General features: G+C 41.4%; 1 protein-coding gene across 3 annotated transcripts in view; it reads right to left on the bottom strand.

The window, feature by feature from the left end:
- Positions 1 to 25,552, bottom strand: part of txndc16 (thioredoxin domain containing 16) — a 55,370-nt gene that overhangs the window by 24,003 nt on the left and 5,815 nt on the right. For 2 of the 3 annotated variants that reach the window (XM_053682967.1, XM_053682965.1), the window contains 6 exons: positions 22,297 to 22,430; positions 21,943 to 22,027; positions 21,366 to 21,504; positions 19,648 to 19,817; positions 19,262 to 19,452; positions 14,811 to 15,300 (listed from right to left, as the gene is read on the bottom strand). In XM_053682967.1, the coding sequence (XP_053538942.1) occupies positions 15,092 to 15,300; positions 19,262 to 19,452; positions 19,648 to 19,817; positions 21,366 to 21,504; positions 21,943 to 22,027; positions 22,297 to 22,430 (928 nt within the window). In that variant the 3' untranslated portion in view covers positions 14,811 to 15,091. Of the gene's footprint in view, positions 1 to 14,810; positions 15,301 to 19,261; positions 19,453 to 19,647; positions 19,818 to 21,365; positions 21,505 to 21,942; positions 22,028 to 22,296; positions 22,431 to 25,552 lie in introns of those variants that run through there. The other variant, XM_053682966.1, reaches the window with a different exon arrangement.

Below are 25,552 nucleotides of genomic sequence, written 5' to 3' on the forward strand. Positions count from 1 at the left end.
ATCTCATTCCCTCACTGAATCAGAAGACGTTCTCCGCTCATCCTTCACAGATATACATTAAACCCCAAAGAACAAAACTGTAGACGGTAGTATTTATTTCCTGTTGTAATTTTGTACAAGGCGAATTTACAATACAAGCCGTTTGACACGTACATTCAGCACGACAAGCCAGTAAACCCACAGACGTGTTTGTTTCCGAAACTCATCACCAGTCTCATCTTGTGTCTGAAAACAGTAAACAATGTATGTCAATCAAAAGCAACTCACAACTGAGCTGAAATCGAGTCTCAGAAATACAGTATAATTCCACCAACTCACCAGAAATAGATGTAAGATATCTGAAGGAAGAACCGAGAGAGACAACTGAACAGGGTTGGGGGGGGGGGGGGGGGGGGGGGAGTGGGAGTGGGTTTATTTGGTTAGGAGTAGTTCATATCGTGGGTAGTTACAAAGAAAAATAATAACTTGCCAGGATTAGTCAGAATTCCTTCAAAAGAAATTGGATTAAAAGCAGTTTCAGCTGAGGTTTTACAATAATTAAGGGTTCCTTAATGGGTTTTACTAGGCACTCACTCTGATAGGCTCTACATCTGTGGTCACCAACCCTGTTCCTGGAGATCTACCTTCCCGAAGTCTTTATCTCCAACCATAATCATGCTCAACCAACCATCTAATCATTGACTTAAGTCTTAAGATCCCCAGGAACAGGTTTGGTGACCACTGCTCTACATAGCGTTCGCCCATGGGACAACCAATCAGGGTTCTAGATTGAAGCCGTTTTTCCATTGTTATGCCTAATGACTTGACAACTCAGTCTGTATAACACCAGGGAACATGGACACTGATCAAGGTAACAACATGGACTCAGAGTACCTGGTGCAGATCAGGGAGAGTGAGCTGAGGGTGTTCATGGTATACATACTTATATACACACCTAAAGATTAAATAGTATTTAACATTTTGGTGTCTGTGAGTGATCAAAAGCACGTATCTGTGTGGTTAAAATGTCTTTTGAAAGAAAATTCATTCCGTGACTAAACTCGGCTGTAAGACGCGTGACTCGGCGTGTGAAATGATACGAATTTGCCTTCTTTTAAAGGCAGAGAAAAATTCCTTGGCGCTGAAAACATGTCCTACAATTTAAAACGGGAAGGTTTTGTTTTGTGAGGTCTGTTGAACATCAATCTGCGAAAATGAAAAATAGAAGAAAACAAGATGCACATGCTGACTGAGTCATTGGTGTGGTGAGAGGGAAGTGAGAGGAAGATTCTGAATAATACATCTATTATGAGATAGAAATATAAATGAGTGTAATGAAGATCAAAGAGTATACAAGAAGGAAGACAGACAAGTAGACAAGGTTAGACCATGCAAGACCTGCAGAAGTACTCTGTACAGCAACATTAAAGGAGCTGCAGGAATATCTGGCAAGTAGCCTACTGGTCACTCCCTGGTCTCCCAGCATCATGCATCAGCGCTGCTTCTCCAAATACCAGTGAATTCTGGCACAACACCTGCAGGCATCTGTTAGACAGATGAAGATGTAGGAACACGTCACCTTCCAGCACAATAATGACCCAAAGCACAATTCCAAGTCAGCATAGGAAGAGTGGAATAAAACTGCCTGATCAAGATGTTGGGAAATTGGTAGACTCTTACCTAAAAAGTTGTTTTAACAAAGTATTAGTTAAGGGGTGTACATACTTATGCAACCAGGTTATTGTATGGTTTTTTTTCTTTCTTTCTTTCTTTCCCGTAAAATGTCAATTTGTTTTTCTCTTGAATGGTCACACTGAAGGTAACAAAAACAATCGAACATGATTTATCTTGGTTGCATTTTTACATCATGAATCCCTGCCGTCTCAACAGATATCCACCGTGTACGGGGAGTCCCCATTGTAGAAAAAAAAACCCGTCAGTGGGAGGTGACCTTTTTCTGTTAGGGTGACTGGAGATGCAATCAGTCTGAACCAAGATCTGAGCTCTTGACTATGATACCTCAATTAATTTACCAGATTAGAAGCACAACATTTTAGCTTGAGCACACAGAGGCAATGAATATGAATAGGAAAATAGGAAAATAGGAAATAGGAATAGGAAAACCATGTTTAGGATACACTGAAAATGGTCTCATTGTACTGTCTCATGATCAGATAGAAAACCACAGCCACTTCTCAGGCTTCCTGTTTGACCGTCTTGTTTGTCAGACCGTACTGCGGCTCTAAGTAGATTAAAACCGGTTTCCTGGGTCTCTTTCATTTTTTCCCTGAGATGAATATACTGCAGCTACTGTGGGTCACTCGTGCAAATTTTGAACATAATAAAAGCATAATCAGGAGAGACACAAACCCCATCTGACATAGCTATAATAACATTGACAGTGTACAATATTTAAGTACAGGATCTGTCTATATATCATAGTTTCAGTGTCTTCTGTATGCCATTTCAGTGGCAAATGCAAACAATTTCAGGAATTAAAATGACATTTTCCTACTTAGTTTTGCAACTTGTCCATATTCACGTCCTCCAGTCGTTTGATTTGGTGCCATCATTACTCTCGAATTGATTGATCAGGATAAATATGGTGGTTTTTAAAGCCTTAAGAATATCAGAAAGGTTAAGAGATGCAACATGATGCATAGCAAATTTCTCCTAATGTCGTAATGTGAAAAGCAGTCAGTGATATCAGGGGAGAATTCAACTGAAGTATTATATTCGGAATAGTTTGGTATTTCAAGAACCGCAGGCTTGTTTTTCCTCATTTAAACCTGATTTCATGGATATTGCTTAATGTGGTTTGACTCATGCCATATCCTCCTCGATTACAGCTTTATAAACTTTAATATATTAAAAAAAGTTAGGTCTAGTGAGCTCAGAATCCTGGTGGCCCTGAAGGTTCCGGGGGGGGGAAAGAAAAAAGAAATCATTGAACTCTGACATCTTTTTTTAAGTTGAGTAAAAAGTTACCTTGTTTTTATTTATAGTTCACTTCTTTTTTTAATTTTTATTTTTTAAAGCTTACTACTTAAAGTTGAAATTTTTTTAAAGTTGACTTTTTTAATAAAATTGATTTATAAGTTTTTTTAAAAGTTGACCAAGTTCTCATTTTATTTAAGTTGACTTCTTTTAAGTTATCTCATTTTATTTAAAGTTGACTGTTTTTTTTTAGATACTATACTTAAAGCCGACTTCATGTTAAACATGACTAACCAGGAACCAAAGACCTAAACACAGCAGCAAACACAAAGAAAGCACGACAAACATAAGACGAAGCCTGCAGTGCAAACTGTGGTTATATACAGGTGTGTGCTCCTTAACAAGAAGTGATTCAGGTGCAGGTGGTCATGTGACTGTGATATAGCGCGGTGCAGTGGCTGCTGGGAACCGTAGTTCAGCGTTCCTTCTCTGATACGTGACAATTTAAAGTTGATTTTTTAAAGTTGACACTTTTTTTAAAAGTTGACTTTATAAAGTTGATTCTATTTAAAAAAAAGTTGACCTCTTTTACAGTACATAGCTCTTTTTTAAAAAATTGACTTTTTATTTAAAGTTGATTGTTTATATTTAAAATAGACTTCTATAGTTGACTGTTTTTTATTTAATGCTGACTCCTTTCATATGAAGTTGACTTCTTTTTTTAAAAGTTGACCTTTTTTTTTTTAAGTTCTCACTTTATTTAAAGTGGACTTTTTAAAAGCTGACTACTTAAAGGTGCCTTTTTTTTTTTTTTTTTTTTTTTTTAAAGTTGTCTAACTTTATTTAAAGTTGACTTTTAAGTTGACATTTTATTTCTATTTGACTTTTTTTTTTTTTTTTTTTTTTTTTTTACAGTTGACTCTTGTTTAATGTTGATTGTTTATATTTAAAATTCACTTTTTTTTCTTTCTTTTTTTTTTTTTTTTTAGAGTTGACTTAGGGTTAGGGTTAATTGACCCTTTAAAAACTTTTTTTGATTTAAAGTACATTTTTAGAGACTGTACTTAAGAACTTACTTTAAAATAATTATTTACAGATGCCTTTTTGTGTGTGTGCCTAGCCTACAGTATCAGAGTCCCAAACAAACCGTCCTGCACTTTCAGTCTTGCAAACATATTTCCAGCCAAATTCTCACACAGGGCACACAGAAGCTTTAGAACAGCTGGAAAATGTAACCTCCTAAGCCGATATGGAGGAACGAGTAATCTGTGTAAAAGGTCTCAGTGGAATTATAGCATCGATTCCAGTCTCCTCATTGAGGGAACATGTCTCCTGTTTAGCTCTGTCATTTTAGAGTGAGACAGAGCAGAGCTCCAGATATGTTTCATTATCTGAGGACTCACTCCTGTTTGGTATTTTGTCACATGCCGCATGTTACGCACGATAACACTAATTAGCGAATAAACACCGAGTAAAGTCCGCTGACATTTACATGCACGGACACTCATGCTCTATAACCCTGTGACGTCATACACCAGCTTTTTATTCATAAATAATTGATGATTTTCACAAGGTCTTTAGCAAAAATGTCCTCCAAAATGTTTCCGACTTAGTTCATATGACATAGATTTTTTCAGTTAGCTTGTAAGAACGCCTTTGACAAAAGAAGAACGTCTTGAACTCGTTCTCATGGCCGGATCAGAAGCTGTCAGAAGGTTGCGATGGACTTTAACAGGAAACATGGCGAACACATCACACACGACGCTGTTGCCAAATTTATTAACAAATTCAAAAAGACTGGAGGTGTTACGGACAAAACCGAAAAATGGACGTCCACGAACATCCACGGACGAAGGCACCACCGACGTGGTGCTGGAAAACATAGTCCCGTACGTATGGAGACTTCCGGGACACCTTGTAGCTAGTCACACAGGAGTGCACGTAGTGAACATATGGTCTGCTCTTTTAAAAATATTTACATTTTGAATACCCGAGTAATTAATCGTAAATGTAGATCTTCACTCGAGTAGGTATTTGGCTTTTAATTGAGTACCGTTTTGACACAGTCCTCGTATTTTTACCTAAGCACAATTTCCCTGTACTTCGTCCACTTCATAAGCAGAGGGAGGTTTTACGTGTTATTTTATCCGCCTCTCAAGACCGAGTGTAAATTACTGCCATGTTACTCACAGCTTTATTGCCTGGTGTGTGGTTTCACACGATCGGCCTACTTTAAAACGGCCGGTATTCTCGCTGTACGCATTATCATAGATATTATTATTATTTATGACAAAATGTGTAATAAGACAAGATCATTTTCGAGTCCTGGTCGTGGCGCATGTGTCAGGAAAACATCGGTTCTCTTCATATCCGGTCAAAGAAACGAGATTCCCCAGATGTTATCGAAGTGTTACATTTTCATTTATAGCTTAATTGCCCACACATGAAAAGGCTTATTCAGTACACAGCCATCTTTCATTAAAACCAATTCCTTATCAGGTGGTTTATCAACAGTATCATCAGCCCACCATGCTGGTTATTTCTTTCTTTTGACACAAGTCTTTATTTAATAAGACCTTCATTTATTAACAGAGAGTAGATTAATATTGACGCTAGGTAACTAGGCCTAGTGAACTAGGTATTAGATAAAGGGTTCTCTGGTGGTGGCCCAAGGTCTGGTCTGGTACATGAAAAATACTGGAGCACATCTGATAAAGCTGAGCCATGAAATGCTACACGGCTAGAGACGGATCAGAAAGAGGAGAGTTTTCACCGACTCCTCATTCTATTGGTCTATTGGTCCTCTGGTCTGACGAACGAACTGACAACTCGGCTTGTTTAAAGACAAACAGACAGAGAAATGTGTGTTAATTCTCTGCACGTCCAACCCGACGGGTCTCATCTGTTCAGCCAGTGGCGCAAGTCAAAAGTGGCGAGGGTTGGTTGATTATTCAGATCTCTATAAACAAAGAATTGTACAGTATATTTAAAACTTTTAGTTTTACTAGAATACGATAATGATAATAATAATAAAGGAGTACTACGGGAGTACTAAAGCCGTAACAGATCTTCTAAAATATAAAATCCAAAGAATTCTGCTTCATCACTGCTAGTCAAAAGGCTTTATCGAATAGCAGGACATACTACAGCCCACATCCATTAGTGTAATACCATAATGCATTGGGGGAAAACGAAGGAAATCATCTTTCCACACTTAGTACTCGCTATCTGCTTGTTGTTTGTCTACACCTTCTGTGTTTAGCTCGTTGTCTGGTCACACAGTGATAAATGAGTGGAATTTAGTCATGTGGAGTAGACAGGAAATTTGTCGTAAATAAATAACTACTATAATAAGACTGCCACCCATCTTGGCCACCGATTGCAGGCCATCACGGTCGAGTTAAATCACCAAACTGAACCGAAACATGTCCTAACACACATCAACAGCTACAGCAGAACAAACAATCCATTCATTTTGCATTAAATGTTATAAAGTTTAGAAGAAGAAGAAGAAGAAGAAGAAAAAGACCTAGTAACTAGAGTCGTACCTCGGGGTCTTCTCTACACCGAGTCTTCTTTAGTCTTTTACTTTGAACTGTGAATTCAGTTTACCTTTAAATCTCAGTTTACGTTCGTAATTGAAGGGCACGTTTACATTTATCCTGGGAAATAAAAATCTAACTGTACAGTACCTCTTCTATCTGTGGGTGAATGAACTTTTTTCAGCTGAACGTCAGTGTATATTAAACACAGCAATACATTACAGTCGATAGCACTATTTAATGGATATCGTGAAAAAAGGGACAATCATAACGACTATTAAAGAACTCAGGACACCTGATACGATCGTGAGATCAGACTGGATGTATTTTCATCTGATGTCATGCATTTTGAGATCCGATCCATACCATGAACGTATGTGATGTCGACTGACAATTTTCTTCTTTTTGTGCAATAATCACCACGGCCGGTGAGAGCCACGTGGAAGCTCTCTCGAACGTGGATGCCATGTGCCCAGGCTTTCGAGACAGTCATAAAATGACTGTATGATGTAGTATTTTATATACTCCCGACTAACTTGCTGTTACAGTTAAATGCTGGTTATAAATAACACGGAACGCTGGCAGTGTCTGACGTTATCTGATGGTACCACATGAAATACGTAGCTAGCGTCGGTGTACTCTGAAATGGATACCCAGGACACGGTGGAAACACAGCCTTGAACCGATCAAATGCTGTAAATCCTCCGAGACCTCTTACGCGTTCCTCCTTGTCGCCTTTGGAGGCTACACTTTAAATAAATACCATACGATCCACTATTATACATCTTTCAAGTCTTTCATGAGTAGCACAGAGGGAGGCCCCACTCCAGCTGCTGTATGTGTGTTAGCAGAATCCAGCTGACTTTGCAAGCTCAGTGGTGGAGAGAGAATAGTGTGACAGGACGCCACTTAACTATGCTAGTTCACAGGCCGGCAGGTCTGCACACAGTAAGCGGGGTGAAAAAATTCAGACCTCTGAAGAAAGATGTACCCAATGAGGGACTGATTGGAGAGTGAAAAACAGTTTATAGCGAACCTGTGGACAGCAGGACTAGCGAGGTAGCAATCAAGGGAACCCAATTCAAGCTCCGAAAAATAAACTACAGGAGTCGATTGCCAGCTCTGAAGGACGGGTGACTTGCTGAGATCTTACACTGCATGTACGGGATGTCACGGTTGAAAGGTATCGATCAGGAGAGGCGTACAAATGACGCTAGACGGAACACTGTGAAGTCCATCGTCAACAAGTATAGAAAACGTGGCGCCTCGGCGACATTACAAAGAACCGGACGCCCCTCCAAAACGGAGAGAAGAACTAGATAAACATATCACACATCAGCCGAGAGACCTACAGCAACATTAAAGGAGGTTCAGGAATATCCAGCAAGTACTGGTCACTCCCGTCTGACAAGAATCTCTTGTGTTCTTCAGGTGTCTGGGCTGTGCGGTTGGGGGGCTAGATGGAAGCAATTTCTCATGAAAAAAGCAAAAAAATGGTAGAACTTTCTTTTGGCATAATTCTAAAAGTTACACTTGGGACAAAAAGAAGAAGAAGAAGAAGAAGAAGAAGAAGAAGAAGAAGAAGAAGAAGAAGAAGAAGACAGCTTACCATGCAAAGAACACCATACCCTTGGTGAAACGTGGTGGTGGCAGCATCGTGCTATGGGACTGCTTCCACTCTTTAGCTGGGACTGGGGCTAGTCAAGGTAGAGGGAAGGGTGGATATCTCCAAAGACCGATATAATTTGTCACAAAACCTGCAAGTACCTGTTATAACCTACTTCATATCGAAGGCTTCTTACTTGATCATTAAGCAGGGTTGTGGATTCAGTGGCAATCATAATCATGTCAATACGGTAGCTACACTTTTAGGATTTCGGCCATTAACACACTCGACTCACTTAGCAACCGGGAAAATAGAATTTACAAGCGGGCTTTATATAAGCGCTACACTGCCTCGTCACACACCTCTGTGACTGGAGTAACGAATCCTTTCGAGACAGGTGGTCTCTTGAGATGTTACAGCATTGAACTATAGACTTTATTTTAGAATCTTTAATGTAGTTTCCTTTCCTTATAGCTGTATATGATATGAAAGGAGCCCCGATACTAAAAATAATATTTAATCACCCCGTTTCCAGTAACGCACGTCACCAAGGTTCCAGCAGTGTGGGAAAATGAGCGTGGGTTTGAAATACAGTAAGTCATGCGTAACAGATAAGCTTTTATATCCTACAATCCCTCACCCATGTGCTTTCAGGATCACCTCATACACGCTCCGCACCAAAGACAAAACGTCTGCGTTCACGAAAGTATTTCTTGTGACTTCTGCACATAGCATAACAGACCGGCTGATGAAGCCACATGAAAAGAGAGTTACTGCAAAGTGCAAGATATAACCACAGCGCTTGCACAGTGTCATGCTTTCTACTTTTCCATTTACACTTTTACTGCTTAACCTCCGTCCATTAGGGGCTGTTGTGTGTTCGCTCACAGAGAGAGAGAGGGTGAAAGAGAGAGAGGGAGAGAGAGAGAGAGAGAGGGAGAGGGAGAGAGAGAGAGAAAGAGAGAGCCTTTGTTACCCTCAAGGCTTAAAATCCATTTTTTTATGCTATTTAAATTGAGCATATTTTTCAGATTACATCAGTGTTTTATTCGGCCTTTAGCAGGTGCTCTCACGTAAAGAGCAACTGATCGGCTTTCACATTCGCATGATTGTAATAAACAGGGAAGGCACACTGCCATTAGCTTGGAGCTAACATAATATTAAAAATCCCATAGGCACGTTATTGGGAATTAGCATTGTTGTAGTGGCAGTGCTCCAACAAAAGCTGCTTATAAAGAAAATTTAAAAGTTTGGGCATTAACATTATTGAATAATAAGATCTTCATAAAAATGGACTTAGTAACTGAACGACAGAATGTCAGGATTCAACTCAGCACTGGGAAAACAGGAAAGAGACAAAAGTGAAATGAAACCCCACCAGTACCGACACCTGAGGTGCTAACCCCCTCCAAACACACACCTCATTCCCCATTTGCCAAATTGCCACAGGAACATCCGAGACCTGGGGCATGGATTGCTGTGCAATTTGATATGACCTTGGATTTCTCTTTGAAGCTTTTGCTTGACTTGCTCCTTTTTATGGAACTCAGGGAGGAACAAGGCTTTTCTCATGAAAGAGCTCTGCACTGACAAGGGGGTCAGTGTGGTATCACAGAGGCACAGGAGGTCTGTGAAGCCCCAGTTATGAGTAGAACACATCAGCCAGCTGGAAAGAAAGGCTGCCCTTGAGTTCCACTGGTCTATTTGGACAACATTGTGATGGTGAGATACATCGACCACAAGAGCAGCACTCGCCAACTTGCACAATAACTCCTCAGGTGTGCCCACACATGGTTAGCCTTGAAACGTACTTGCTGGGATGGCACACCGGTGCAGCAGATGCTCGTTCAAGAAAGCACACAAGCCTTGGAGAGTGGCATCTGCATCCACATGGGGTGGTGTCCCAGAACTGGGGAAGGTTTGGCGGTGCTAATCGATGCTGTCAAATGGGGTTCTTCCTGCCACAGCTGAACAGTCCACTAGGTAAGAATGCACTCACTCACTCACTGTCTACTGTATGGATCTAGTGCTAACTGTACCCATATTGCACAGAATTCGTCAATCAGACTACAGAGTCCTGCTTGTGGCCCCTGCAAGGCCCTGGTTTCCACTTCTGCTCTCAGTAGTAGATGGATTGCTGACGAGATCTGTTTTCCCAGATGGAAGGAATGATTTGGCTGCTTTTGTGAGGTTACCAGTGTTTACTGGATTTGGCCCCTTGGAGTGAAGATGAGGTGGAGGACTGCAACCCCACAGTCCAAAAAAGACAGTCCTGAATGCAAGAACTCTAGTATAAAGTCTTTGTATGCTCTCAGCTGTGAATGGTGAGAACTCCATCATTTAGATCCAGTGCACTGCTATATTCCTAAAGAACTAGCCTTCCTACAGGGACAGCTAGACAGCAGCAAGCCCCTGTCCGTGCTAACGACGCACGTGGTGATCAGTGGTCATATCTCACTTTGGGCTCATAAACCTGTCCACAGCCTTTCTGAAGGAAGCAAGGCACTTTTGTCTGTTACACACCTGCCAAGAGCCCAGAGTGGAATCTAACCCTTTTATTGGATTCCCTTAAGACATCTCTTAGAGGGACTATAAAAGACTGCCCTTTTGCACGTGATCACATCACCAGAAACCTTGCCTTGTCAGTAAGCTTGCCTTGCACATGAGTTGGTGGCCCAATGGCTCTGCAGTGATGTTGTGCTTGGACCCTGTGTTTCTGCACAAAGTCAGAAACACCACGTTGGGGAACCTGCTAAGCGTTCCTGGGTATGCATCTCATGGTACTAGACCAAATGATGGAAATGTAACCATCAGATCAACTATCTCGCATCTAACACAATATGCCATTCTGCAAAGGCATTACGTAGAGACTGACCACTCCAGTATGTACTGACCCATGTATCTTCAGGTTCTTCAGGGTTAATGCAGGAGTTCTTTCTAATGGCTGTTTTTCCAGATCCTCAGTGGACTAATGCACTAAATGTTTATACTGGAGTGGTGACAGAATGCAAGAAACATTGTGGTTACTGCTGCATCTAAAACTCGTCTTTATTATTTAATGAATGAAGCATTTCAATTAAGAATTTTTCAGAAAGGCCAAAAGTCCGAACAAAAAAAAATTTTTTTTTTGTGAGCCCCGTGTCTTTTCACAGTCTAACTGACCATCAGCAATGGACCGTCAGTGAGAAACACTTTTTACATATACTTTATGAACCGAGCGCACACTGACGTCTGCACTCTTTTATTTTCCACTGCATTTAATTAGCCTTATCCTTCACACGTAATTATTCATTTGTGTCGCAAGTTTTAGCTCTTACAGTACGCTCACTGCAGCTATCGACAGCAATTAGAACACACACAAAGACCCAAAGCTAATGTTATTGCCACTCTGCAATTTGCACATCATTATGCAATTATTCTTTTAAATCAACTGTATGCAAATTAACCACCTCTTTTTTTACGGGCAAATTGTGACAAAAACACAACAATAACGCCGTTCTGGTGCTCCTCGTATTGTAACACATACTATTTTCTTAGAAAATATGCAGAAAGAAGTCAGGCTGGTGCTTTCAGTAGTTTGTAGTTAGAGTTATATTTATATAGCACTTTTCTAGATACTCAAAGCACTTTACATAGTAATGGGGGATCGCCTCAACCATCACTATCCACCTGGATGATGCGACGGTAGCCACTGAGCTCCAGAATGCCCACCAAACACCAGCTAATAGTGAAGAGGAGAGGTTGAAGGGATAGGGACAATTAGGGGACCATGATAGAGAAGGGCCAATGGGGGAATTTGGGCAGGACACCGGGGTTATACCCCTAATCTTTCCGAGAAGTGGCCTGGGATTTTTAACGACCAGAGAGAGTCAGGACCTCGGTTTATCGTCTCATATGAAAGGCTGTTTTTAGAGTATAGTGTCCCCGTCACTATACTGCAGTATTAGATCCCACACAGACCACAGGGTGAGCGCCCCCTGCTGGCCTCACTAATACCACTTCCAGCAGCAACCTTCATTTTCCCCAGGTCTCCCATCCAGGTACTGACCAGGCTCAGCCCTGCTAAGCTTCCGTGGGAAACCAGGCGAGAACTGCAGGGAGATACGGCTCTGTGTTGCTTCCTTTATCTTAAGCATCTTTCAGTGGTGTAGTGCGATTCCATATTTAGGCCGTGTGTACATGAGAAAACCTAGATATAGAGACTTAGCTGGAGGGCTGGTGAATTTGTGTCTACATGACATTTCACTTCTTGTGCACCGTAGGGAACTTTTGGTTGAGTAAAAATGTCGATATTTTTGTTCAGCTGTTACGCTGCAAAACCCTGAAAAACTAAAGCACCCTTACATTCTACTTCGCCCTTCAGGGCTGCCATAATAACTGATGGCGAAGGTATGGAAATGCTGTCTCCCACCACCGGGTAGTTTGTTTGTGGACAGAGTGTAGCGTGACTGGACCTGGACGGAGGTGCTGACTCATCATGCAAAGACAAATACAAATGTTTGGTAATATTATCTGACAGGACATTATTTACAGCATGCTGTTTGTTTAGTTCAAACTCTTTTTCCCCCCTATTGCTGTTGACTAATAATCATGCCCGTATTTAGCTCAGTTCGGATGGTATTTGGATGACATAGAGTAATTCTATCCTTTACAGCTGCTCCTCTGTGGTTTTATTACCATCTGGTTCACAATGTTGGTGTTTCTCACCCTCCACCTCCCAGAGGAGAGAACTGCTGTTTTTCGATAAACTCAAAGGTGGTCTGAGCATTTCGGTTTTGCGGATAGACATCCCTCTGCCGCAACAAGCTTCCCTGCTACAGCGTATTTAACTGTAAGTGTTTCTAGCGAATTTAGAGAATATAAACCCTTTTTTTTAAATTTAGGAAAATATCAGATGTAAATCACCTCCAAATCGCTTGAGACCATTAATGTGATTTAACGTACATATCATTATAGTAATTTCTGTTGCTTGCTAGGCTATATTTATTGTTCTCAGTGCAACATGGCTCTAGTATATCATTACTAACTTCCATCCATCCATCTTCTATACCGCTTTATCCTTCTTCAGGGTCACGGAGAACCTGGAGTCTATCCCAGGGAGCATGGGGCACAAGGCGGGGTACACCCTGGACAGGGTGCCAGTCCATCACAGGGCACAATCACATACACACTCACACACCCATTCATACACTACGGACACTTTAGACACGCCAGTCAGCCTACCATGCATGTGTTTGGACTGGGGGAGGAAACCGGAGTACCCAGAGGAAACCCCCGCAGCACGGGGAGAACATGCAAACTCTACATACACACACAGGGCCACGGTGGGAACCGAACCCCCGACCCTGGAGGTGTGAGACGAACGTGCTAACCACTAAGCCACACAAAAATGTAAAAAATGAAAACATTAATTAAAAAATACTTCTCTGCTCATTTAAAAAAAACACAACACTTTTATAAACGGTTTTATTTTAAACGGTTTTATTTTATTTTATTTTATTTTGCATCATGCAACGGTCCTAAACTGTGTCCATTTTGTCCGTCATGAATATTGCATTATTCTGTCCAGAAATCAATAATAAATAAATAAGATCTTTAAACAAAATAACAGCAATTTACACCAATCGTCCTGTTCAAAAGTTTACCCCCCCCACACGTATCGTGTCGCCTTCTTGAGCATCAGTGAATGTTTGCACCTTCTGTAATAGTCGTGTACGAGTCCCTCAGTCGTCCTCGAAGATGCCGGAAAAGTAAACCATGTGCAGGACCTGGAGGATTTTTTTGAAGAACAGTGGGTGGTTTAACTGCTCAGGACAAACAAGTGACTCATGATCGACTCTCACAACACACAAACACACTCGCGGATCCTCCAGGTAACAAAAGGTTAGGCTTATAGGAGGAGTCTGATCAGGTCCAGCTTCACCCCCTGGAGGACTATCTCAGTTTGATGGTAACATTACAATTGCACAAGCAAAAATTTTATGTAATTTAAAACACAAGACTGTTGCAATAACTGTTGAGCAATTTTTTTTTTTTTTTTTTTTCATATGAGAGCTCTGGAAAATCTTTACTTCTTCAAATGAACCTTAATCAAAATACAGATTTTCTCACAGTTAGATCACCTACATGAGGCTGTCTACACTTATACTCGACACGACTTCATCTATAAACATATCTGTAAAAATTCCTTTGTTGTCGTGTACTGTCTCAAATACGTATTATCTCACTAGATTACACCTTGAGTAAGACTAGCCGGCCAAAACTACGCTTTACCCTTTACAGTGTCCACGCTTTAATGTTCTCAAGCATTAGAGAGTACAAAGTAAACGATTTAACCCAAAATAAAAAAACAAAACAAAAAAAACACCCTTTTCTTTTCGAACATCGTCACACACTTGGATCAGCGACGGAAAAAGCACGTGAACGTTCTAGAAGATGTAACGGCTTCCCATTTGTAAGACGTGTATAAAAGCTTTTCCCTTTTCTCTGCTGCTGCCATTTTTTCCCCGTCTTTCATTTACAACGTAGGAAATGAAGCACAGGTTTGTTATGTTACTTTCGATGGCAGAAGCAGAACAGCACGGAGAAAGGATGATGGGAAAACAGTCGTGACTCAATCGGTGAAACCGCAGCTTCTCATCAATCACAAACATCCCTAATTACAAGAATTCATCGGTACTGTATCTGTGTACCTGGTATACACTGCTTTATACCGAGATTCTGATATAAACCAGACAAGAAATGAATGAGAAATAACAAGTATAATATGTTCTCCTGGTAAACACTGCCAGATTAGTAAAAAAAAAAAAAGAAAAGAAATAAATATATAAATAATACAAACGCATAATAAGAATAGCTGAGCGCGATATACTGCTGTATATGAATCTGAAAAGAGCAGCGATAATGAAAGCTAGGCCAGAGAAATCATGTGAGCAGAATGAAGTAGACGGTCATTCATATTAATATAAATATCAACAGGACTCTCTTTGTCCCCTGTGACGAGGTACGTGTATAAAAGTGTAAACGTCTACAGTTCGGTATGATGAGAAGATGTTTGAGGTTTGAAAGCTGTTTCTCTTCCAGCGCTTCGTGTCTCCTCATCGTCCTCCTCCTTTCTGCCCACACGCTTTGCTTTGGGGCGCTGCTGAGCCGCGTAACCCGGCGCCTCTTCATCCATAATGGCCAGAAAGTCATAAAAAGGCACAGGGGGACGCCACGTTTTATCGGGAACCACACCTAAAGAAAATACAGGGGGGGGGGGGGGGGGGGGTGTGTCAGAAAACACTAACTCTTGCAAAATAAAAACAACCAAACAACCCTAGAGATACAGAACAAGCAGTAGTCTAGAACAGAGCCTGATGAAATACTGACTCATGGTGCAACACATCCACAAAATGACTGTACATGCAACTAGACCTCGTCCGGTGAAGGACACGTACTGTTACACGAGTACAGCGCAAGACGAAACACACAAGGCAGACTGGGGAACAATACTGTACACACTAACTTTGTGGAAAAAACCTAGTGAATTTTAGTACAAGGAGACTCGTTAATACGAATCTCGACCGATCGTCTGTATCCAATCCTCTTCACGAATTAAGACGAATTAAGACGAGCTGTTCAATTGAGACGAAAGTGAAAGGAGTTCGTGTGTGTAGCTGACGTGCGGAGCTGCGGTGGCTGAGCTGCATTACTGGAACATTTCGAGTATGCTGCACGATGAGGAGGCACTCTTTCACCGTTTAGTTGCCATCATTTGGCCTTTTTTTAGTGGAACGAAACGTCAATCAGCTGGACCTGAACACGCTTAGTCATTTACAGCTGATTGGCATCTGTTAATTTAAAATAGAAATAAAATTGAAACTATGTCATCATCATCATCATCATCATCATCATCATCAACAACTTTGGGCCATGTGTCTTATCGGAGTCTCGCTGATTCAGAAAAACTAAATAAGCAAACTTTGCACACCAAACGAAGTCCAGACCGACTGCCTACATTTGAAGGAAATGATAATGATAACGAGTCTTTATTGGTCACATGTACAGTAGAGCAGAGTGAAATTCTTTTCTTCGCATACCCCAGCCTGTCAGGAAGCTGGGGTCAGAGCGCAGGGTCAGCCATGATACAGCGCCCCCTGGAGCAGAGAGGGTTAAGGGTCTTGCTCAAGGGCCCAACAGTGCCAGCTTGGCAGTGCTGGGGCTCAAACCCCCGACCTTCCCATCAGTAACCCAAAGAGTAACCCTTAACCGCTAAGCCTCCACTGCCAAAAGAGCAGAGGAAATGGTGTACATTTGATTTGGGTCCAATTCGGCTCCTTTAATACACACCAAGTGCAAGGTTAATATCGTCTTTCCTACTGCATTGTTCGGAAAACACGTCTTGAGCAAAAGTTCCAGTCATCCTGGTAAAGAAATCACCTAAAAGTATACTGATCTCAATTCCGGTCAAGCGCACGATGCCAAACGCCTCATTGCTGGGAAATAACTGCAAGCGGCAGGAGTAAGAATATGCCAGTAAGGTCAACGTGCTCCGGCGGACTGCTGGAAAATGTTCAGAGAGATGCAGATCTAATATCTGCATTCAAATGGCCTGTGAAACATGTAAATAAGCAAGGAGTGCAGAAAAGCCAGTAGACCAGAAAGGGCTACTGCAATAAAAGTGTCACGAGATTTAAGGAGATAGGAAATTAAAACGTTTCCATGAGTGTCAATGCTGCTTCTGATATGGTCAAGCAGGAGCAAGAGGGATTGTGGGTTAATCTTCTGGAATACGTGTGACAGACGGCACCAGGACTGAGTGAATTACATTCAACAAAAGGAGAGAAGGTCAATCAAAGACAGCAGGTCTGTTCAGGGTTGGGTTTACCTGGCATTAAGGTCATTTTGAAATGTCATGGATCTGTGCTATAAACCCAACTCTGCGTCCGTGTGTGTGCGTGCGTGCGTGTGCGCGTGTGTTGACCAGAAATGCGTGTGCATTTCTGGTCACTCAGCGGTCTTGCAGCAATAGCGTCATTGCCAGCTCCTTTAAGAGCTCTGTGCTTATATTGGATTCTGGCACTGAGAATAGAGGAGTCTGACAAAATGAATAAACACAGTGCCTTGCATTCGTAACCTTTCCAGATTTTATATTATTACACCCTGGAACTGAAACGGACTTTATTCGGATTATGTGTCACGTCATATATTGTAGAACATATCAAATTCGACCGCGTAAGTATTCAAACCTTCGGTATGAAGCCGGTTGCCATCAGAAGTCACATAATTAGTGTGCAATTAAAGTGTCATGTGATCTCAGTATAAATACACCTGTTACTGGGATAGAACATACCGAGTCCTCAGAGCTAGAACACGTCCGGACCAAAGAATATGGCTCAACTGCAAACACAACACTGCTCAACACCTCCTCCACAGTGAAGCATGGTGGCGGTAGATTCACATTAAAACATGTGAAAAATGGTAACGTTGAGGGCAAGGTAGCGAAATATCGGATAATTCTAGGAGACCCGTCCCAGCCGGCAAGAGACTCGATACTGGGTAGGAGGTTCTTCTTCCAACATGACACTAAGCGTAATGTCAAAGCTACAGTAGAGTGCTTCAAAACCGAGAACCTGAATGTGTTCGAGAATTTGTACCTTGACGAGTACCGTTCAACCGATAAGTCTCCGTTCAATCCGACAGAGCTCGAGAAATTCTGGCAATAATAATGGGCAAAGATATCCGGATCTAAATGTGCAAAGCTTATCGGTTCATCTGACCCATATGCCTCCGTAAACCTTACGCATGACTTACTCAAACCCTCGCAGTTCTGTCTACAAATATCTCGCACTTGTTCTGGATCGGTTGGTGAAAGCTTACTGATCACCGTGAGCTCCTTAAACAGCACTGTGGTTCCATCACGGAACTCTATACACCCTTCCTGTACTCTTAAACATCCTAATATGACACTGCTCAGGCAAGTAAGTGACGCCAAGGTGTACGATTCGCCTCGTCCCACCGTGCCAGGATGCACACTCTCACTTACATACCGAGTCATGACCGGGTGGCGAGCCGTTTGTGTTTTTGAAACGGCGCTCAAGAAAATGTCAGCTGCCATTAGCGGAAAACATCTGGGACAAAGTACAGCACACGGTGTCGACAGCTGTTTGTATTTCAGCAGCAGGTAAGAGCAGAGACTGTAGACAGACTGACTCGAGTCGGGTGGTAAAACCCCCATTTAAAATGACCGACGAATGAAAGTATGCTCTTAAATTACAGAGTTGGCACGGCAAAACCAAAAAGGAGACGGCCCACAGGAGCTGGAGGATTTCAGGAAAATGGCTGGAAATGATCAGACACAATTAAGGGATGTAACTTCTCCAACCTCATAGGAAACAGATGGGATGGTACAGGAGGTCAACTTGGCATTTAACAGCCATTTCTTTGGGGATGACAGAAGAAAACTGCTGTTTGGATCAGCAGAATGTTAGCATAGCTTTGGGCACAATGGCTATTGTATTAGCGAATGCACAAGGGATCGGAATGAATAGAGGGACTAAGAGATGTGCGAATGCCCGAGTGTGGTTCACACACTTTCTCATGAGCAGAATAACTGTGTGCAGCAGCGCGCACAAATGTTTTCATTGCATCACTTTTCGAGAACTAAGAGACCACCTGCTGATGTACTTTCAAACCGTAAAAATGACGAACCGCATCGTATCCATCCATCTTCCATAGCGCTTATCCTGCTCAGTGTCACGCGGAGTCTGGAGCCTATCCCAGGGAACTCAGGGCACAAGGCAGGGGACACCCTGGACAGAGTGCCATCCCATCGCACGGTACGATCACACATACATTCACACACTACGGGGCAGGGGAACCCCCAACCCCAGGGGTGCGAGGCCAAAGCACTAATCCCCGTGCCCCCCACCATGTAATATATTTGACGCAAATACCAGACTCTAAGCACGAATATCCTATTTGAACATGAAAAACCTTAGCTAATAGGCTAGTTAATTGCTAGTAATCTAGCCTGCATTTGTCACAGGTCAAAAAGAATGGGATTCCGATTTGGTATCATCGTACTCGTAGTGATTTACTGAACCGCAACCAAAACCTCAAAATACACAATACACTTTAGTCTTATTTTTATATATTCTTTGAAAATTCGTCTGTTTATCACCAACATTAGCCTGGCAACAGAGAAGCTGCTCACCTGCAGCCTGCTCCTGGTTGTTCTCTATCCGCTGTAGCCACTGAACAATGTTTTCCGACAGCAGAGGGCGCTCTGTGGGGAAGTGATACACCTTCCCACCTGAGCTCAGCTGTGACAGCACCAAAGCAGGGAGCGGAGGAACATAGCTAAGATAGGTCTCTAAGACGGCCCTTCCAGCAGGCGTGCGACCCCTGCGACAAAACACAAACCCAGGAACTCGATTAACTGCAATTTTATGGTATGAAAAGAACAACAAAACCCCGCCACAAAAGGACAGGACATGGTGAGAAATATTACATGTGGCTCGTGATTTTTGTTTTACTTTACATAAATTTTTTCCATATCACATTTGTTATTTTCAACCCTCAGAAAGATAAAGCCCTCACAGATGGATCCAGCATGGCAGTGATGACTCCAGCCGTCCCGTCCTCTCGGCTTTCCTCATCTCCTCAAGAGATTGCAAAGTCTCCGCACTTTCTTCTCCCCCAACAAACAGGATCAGCAAAGGCTTTCTCAGCTCCAAGTACCATGGCAGGTTCTCTACTGTCAGCTCAGGCTGATTGAGGTGAGAGAGTAGAGGAATAGAGAAAGGAAATCACTTATGCATGCGGGTTTTGCACCAAACAGGAAATAAACAGGCTGTTTACTGATGCACAAAAACGAAACCCAGTTAAATCATGACGGATCTTCTTCCACCTTTATTATGATATCTCACCCAATACATTTCAAATTAAATCAAATAAAAAAAATTAAAAAAAACTTACAATAACGTGGCTTCAAAAGTCTGCGCACCCTTTTATAACAGAACATGGGACTGTGTTCAGAATGAACCAATCACATTCAAGCTCAGGTTTAAAAGTAATGATACTGCACCTGTCATCGATGAAGTGATTCTGATTAGTCTTAAATAAAGATCTATGGGCTATGGTGTAGGGTGGGCATTTCTCATGGGGAACCTCGCCCCAAATCTGAGTTTGCCCGTCACCCTAAACATGTGGAAAAATGTGTGATGGTTTAATGAGACCTTTTGGGCATAATTCTAAAATATGTTTGGTGCAAAAACAAAACCAGAGGACACCAGACCCACAGCGAAGCATGGTGGTGGCAGCATCGTGCTATGGGTCGGCTTCTGCTCTTCAGCCGGGACTGGGGATAGAGGTAGTCAAGATAGAGGGAATCATGCATACTTCCAAAAACCAATCCATCATGGCATAAAAACTGCAGGCCTCTTTTACACAGCTGCAGTTAAAGTAAAAAAAAAATCCCCTCCTCAACAGAGTCAACAAAAGAATGGTTTCAGAAGAAGATCAAAAGGTTTGGAAAGACCCAATCAGAGCCCAGATCTAAATCCTATCGAAGACCCGTGGAATGACTGCACAGGATGTGCACAGGAGATCCCTTTGTAATTTGATAGATCTGGAGCGGTTTTTTTATTTTTTATTTTTGCAAGGAAGAGTGGAATAAAACCGCCGAATCGAGATGTGCGAAGTTTCTTAGTCCGTTCCCCAAAAAGACCCGAGTGCTGTATTACGAGCGTAATCAGTAAAAGTTTTAGTCATGAGGTGCGCATGCTTGTGCAACCGGGCTGTTGGAAGTTTTTTCTTTTCCTCTTCCCGAAAACGTTTCTATTTGTTGGTTGCGATTTCACGTTGAAGGTGGAAAAAGGTCGGACGTGATTTATCTCAAGTTTAAAAGCCTGTAATTGTAACGGGGGTGTGTTGACTTTTTACATCCACTGTATAAAACTAATCAGAAGGAAAATACAGATTAGATCCAAATGACAGTAATAATGTCAATCTTTGCTTCCATTTACGTCATCAGTAGCACGTCTCTTCCATTTACGTCTTTTCCCCCCATTTCTAACGATTGAGCGGAGATTGCATTCTTCAAAGCAGACTCTTTTCATTAAACGCCACAATAAAATAAGGATTTACGAAGAAATCCGAAAAAAGCAGTTCAAGCCTACTGGCTTTCCTAATAAACGATAAAATGTTGAATAGATTAAAGAGCAGCAAACGCTCGTACATCATCAAAGAAGCTTCTTATTCAAAAGGTCAAAATGGTTCAGAACAATGATGGGACTCTCACATAAACTGGTTCTTACAAATATAGCGAGTGCCGCTCTCCTGACGTGCGAGATCATTTCCTGTAATGTGGAGAAAAGAATGGAACTAGCTCTTCTCTGAACTCCGGGGCCACGAGACACCAGGAGAGCAGGCAGCATCACAGAGTGCTCCTGAGCCCTGGGAAAATAAAACACAACACAGCCACAATAACACTCGCATTTCACATTCAGCACTCTCAAACTCCTACCCAGAGTCCTCGCATCCAGAGCTCTTACATCCAGCGCTCTCACTTCTCACACACATCACTCTAGCACATCTGGCATCCTCACATCTCATCTTCAGCCCTTTCACATGCAGCATCCTCACATCTCATCTTCAGCACTCTCACATGCAGCACTCACATCTCATCTTCAGCACTTTCACATCTCATCTTCAGCACTTTCACATCTCATCTTCAGCACTTTCACATGCAGCACTCACATCTCATCTTCAGCACTCTCACATTCAGCACTTTCACATCTCATCTTCAGCACTCTCACATGCAGCACTCACACCTTATGTTCAGCGCTCACACCTCGCCTTCAGTGTGTATATACACTATACTGTAGTCCATACCATTTCTCTGCCTCCTTGTGCTCAAACAGCCCCAGAATAATTTCCCCCCTTAGATTTTTCGCCGCTTCTTCAAAAACGGCCACATCTGTAACAGTCGAGAGGATGTAAACAAGCTAAAATCTGCTGCACCACACTATGTTCCACAACAACTTTGTATACAAAATCTGTTTAGCTTTGTTTCCTAAATGGATAAACATACCAGTTGCAGGAAAATACATGTTGTGTGATAAGAATCTAAAGTGCCTGGGAGCCGCAGCGTCAGGAACGACTTCATTAGTTGAATCGGGTATGCTAAATGAAGCAGCACGCTAAACACATCTAAAGAAAAAAAAAAAAAAAGTGTTTGTTTCATACCCGGATCTCCAGGTGTGAAAAGACCGAGCGCTCGGATGGGCGAGAGAGAACAGTGTCTGTGATACAGATCTCCTTCCAGGAATGACAGGACTTCATCCGAGGAGGACAGAAAGAGAGGGGGGGGAAGATGACTCCTGTGGACATGAAGGGGAAAAAAAAAAGTTGAGATTAAGAGCATCAGCCCAAATCCAAACATAGTAATGTACACATGTACATGACGCACAATTAAACAGATAACCGCACAAACAAAAACATCCCTCTAGCCCAGCTAAGTAATACAAAAAGCCCACACACACTCCAACACACACAGTAATGGATAAGAGAAACACACAGAAACACGCACAATTAAACACTCCTATTATACAGTGGCGCAAAAACCACACCTCTCTGACCATTTTATGATCCTCAGAATGATGCCGCGCTGATTCACTGTCTCATGATATCGCCATCGCAGCCCTGTCTGCTTTCAGAGCGCGGGTCTAGACACGGCATCGACCCTCATTACGACGCGATGCAAGCACAGGGCATTAAGTGGCTTTTAAAAGGTCTGAACGGATAATTACATCAAGCGCAGCGATCGATTTAATGAATCATTACGAATTCAGAGCAGAGCGCAGGATTGGGGGTACATGACTGTGTCCGGGCTTCAAAGCATGGAAATGTGCATGAAATGGTGGAGTTTATTAGATGGAAGTTATGTTCTTACCAGCGTATCTCCCCAAAAGCTTGCATGTTGAGTAGACGTTGCTCGATCGATCGGTTATCGGAAAAATCAACACCGAGAGTTTTTCCCGGTTGCGTCCGTCGCGGTGGGGGTTAAGAAGGGTCAGCCGTCATTACACGGTATGAGCGCGGCCTCTAGAGGCGAAATAAAAACCATCACTATCGGAATTTTGTTGTGTTATTTGAAGTGTTTTTGATTTTTATTTTGGATGTCTCTATTTTTACTTATTTAAAGTGTTACCTTTTGGTTCGGTTAAGATGTACATCTTTTATCTACTGTAATATTTATTACGAGTTAATATATATTTATGTTTACATAAGCGTTTCATTAAAAAAAAGAAGAAAAAAAACCCAACGTACAGTACTTTTTCATGGTACCGTCAGTACTGTTTATTTTTGTAATAAAGTTCAGCAACAGTTTACTCGTTATGAGAGTTATTCACTTTTAAAAACTATCGATTGATGAATCGGTTATCAGCAGGTACTGCCCGACTCAATCAATCGGTATCGGCAAAACCCACTAATCGGTCGACCTTTAATGCTAACTTTAGACTTAAGTCCGGAGCCGTGATGTCAACATGAAGTTGGGGAATAGCTTATTCCATCAACAAGCTCTCAAACCGCATCTTTGCACTTGTCCATTTCACACGAGCTAAGCAGAGACGAATAAAAATAAATGATGTGCGTGTATTGTTTGAGAGTGGATATATTGGTATGAGGTTTATGAGGTTTATTTATTGCGAATGTTGCACGTCCAGATGTTCTGATGGCGATTCTTCGTCACGGCTGCTTTTTTAGCTTCTTGTACCTTCACTACGCCACGTAGTCGCCGCTTTACTTGCCTGTTTAAATACGTCAAGCAAAAAATGTTACAGGCTTAACAGCTTTAAAAGACCGCCTTAACTACCAAAAGGTTTGGTCAAGGGTACAAACAACAAGTTTTATAAATTCCAGATTAGCCCACAGGAATTTAAAAGACTCTGGTAACTCAGCAAACTCCGGTGACTCACAAAAACAACCACATTTTCTACCAAATAAGTAATAAAAACATCTTTCTCTGGTTGTCCGTCCTGCGATTTGTGGTTCAACTGGCCAGTGAGGAAAACAGCGGGCGTGACATCAGGAATACATCACCGTTCATGTCAAATTACCATGAATTTATTTCAAGACATCATCATAATAATAATAATAATAATAATAATAATAATAATAATAAGTCTTGAAATAAATTTATTTCAAGACATAATAATAATAATAATAATAATAAAAATAATAATAATAATAATATAAAAGTCTTGAATTAAATTTATTCCAGACATCATCATCATCATCATAATAATAATAATAATAATAATAATAATAATAATAATAGTAATAAGTCTTGAAATAAATTTATTTCAAGACATAATAATAATAATAATAATAATAATAATATTAAGTCTTGAAATAAATTTATTCCAGACATCATCATCATCATCATAATAATAATAATAATAATAATAATAATAATAATAATAATAATAATAATAATAATAATTCCCAGCTGCTGGAATATCAGCTTTGAGATAATTTTCCCACAAACACACGTTCATTACACGTGTGTAATGAAGTTAAACATGGATTAATAATAACTAAATAAAATTTTTAAAAAATGCAGTTCTCATTAAGCAGACACTTTTATTGACAATAAATTTTAGAGCTAAATCGCTGATGGTTACGAGCCTTAACCGTCCAGCTGTGGCTCTCTGGAAGTCCTGGGAACTCGCTAAACCACATCTTGACTTGATCTTACGAAAAACGTAAGCTTTTTTGATCATAATAAAATATCAGATATCACAATGTTTATCTTCTCAAATTCTCAATCTAAAACGACGCCACTTCTCTCGTGATCTGCATTTCTGCCCAAGTTAAATATTTTCATACCCGATTTTTCTTAGAGAAAATTTGGAATTGGGCCGGAGCAGTGTTTTCTCTGGTTTAGACACACACCCTAAGCTCTGCTTCATCGTTTTAACCTGGAGCCGAGGAGCCAAATATAACATGCCAGCACTTATCAGGAGACCTGAACGTGTTGCTCCTCGAATGTGTTGTTTCAAGCAACACAAAAATAAATGCAGGAAATTCAGAGTAAAAATAACAAAAAGTACTTTCTATGGCATTTCCTAAGCTATGAAAAGAACCCAGGAGAGCGATTTGTCTCATTTGTGCCGTGCTTCATGACGTGATTCAGATACGTCCATTTTTCTTTTTCATTTTTTTTTTTTGTCTGTTTGAAAAGGCACACAAGTGATTAATGAATTTATTCGACTCGTACAGGAACGTACTTTATATCGAACTCAACCTTAAAACATTATGGTGCTTCTCTTGCAACATTATCTGTGATGATCGGAGATGATATGAACATATTCGGGAAGGGGGTGGGCTTGGTAGATATGAGATAAAGCCACTTCAAGTGTACTGGGATGTAAACACAGCCTGAAATTACTGCATGCACTAAAATGCTGGGAATCTCCCGAACAGGACACGCTGAACA

The sequence above is a fragment of the Ictalurus punctatus genome, chromosome 9 (genome assembly GCF_001660625.3).
Source record: "Ictalurus punctatus breed USDA103 chromosome 9, Coco_2.0, whole genome shotgun sequence".
Taxonomy (NCBI): Eukaryota; Metazoa; Chordata; class Actinopteri; order Siluriformes; family Ictaluridae; genus Ictalurus; species Ictalurus punctatus.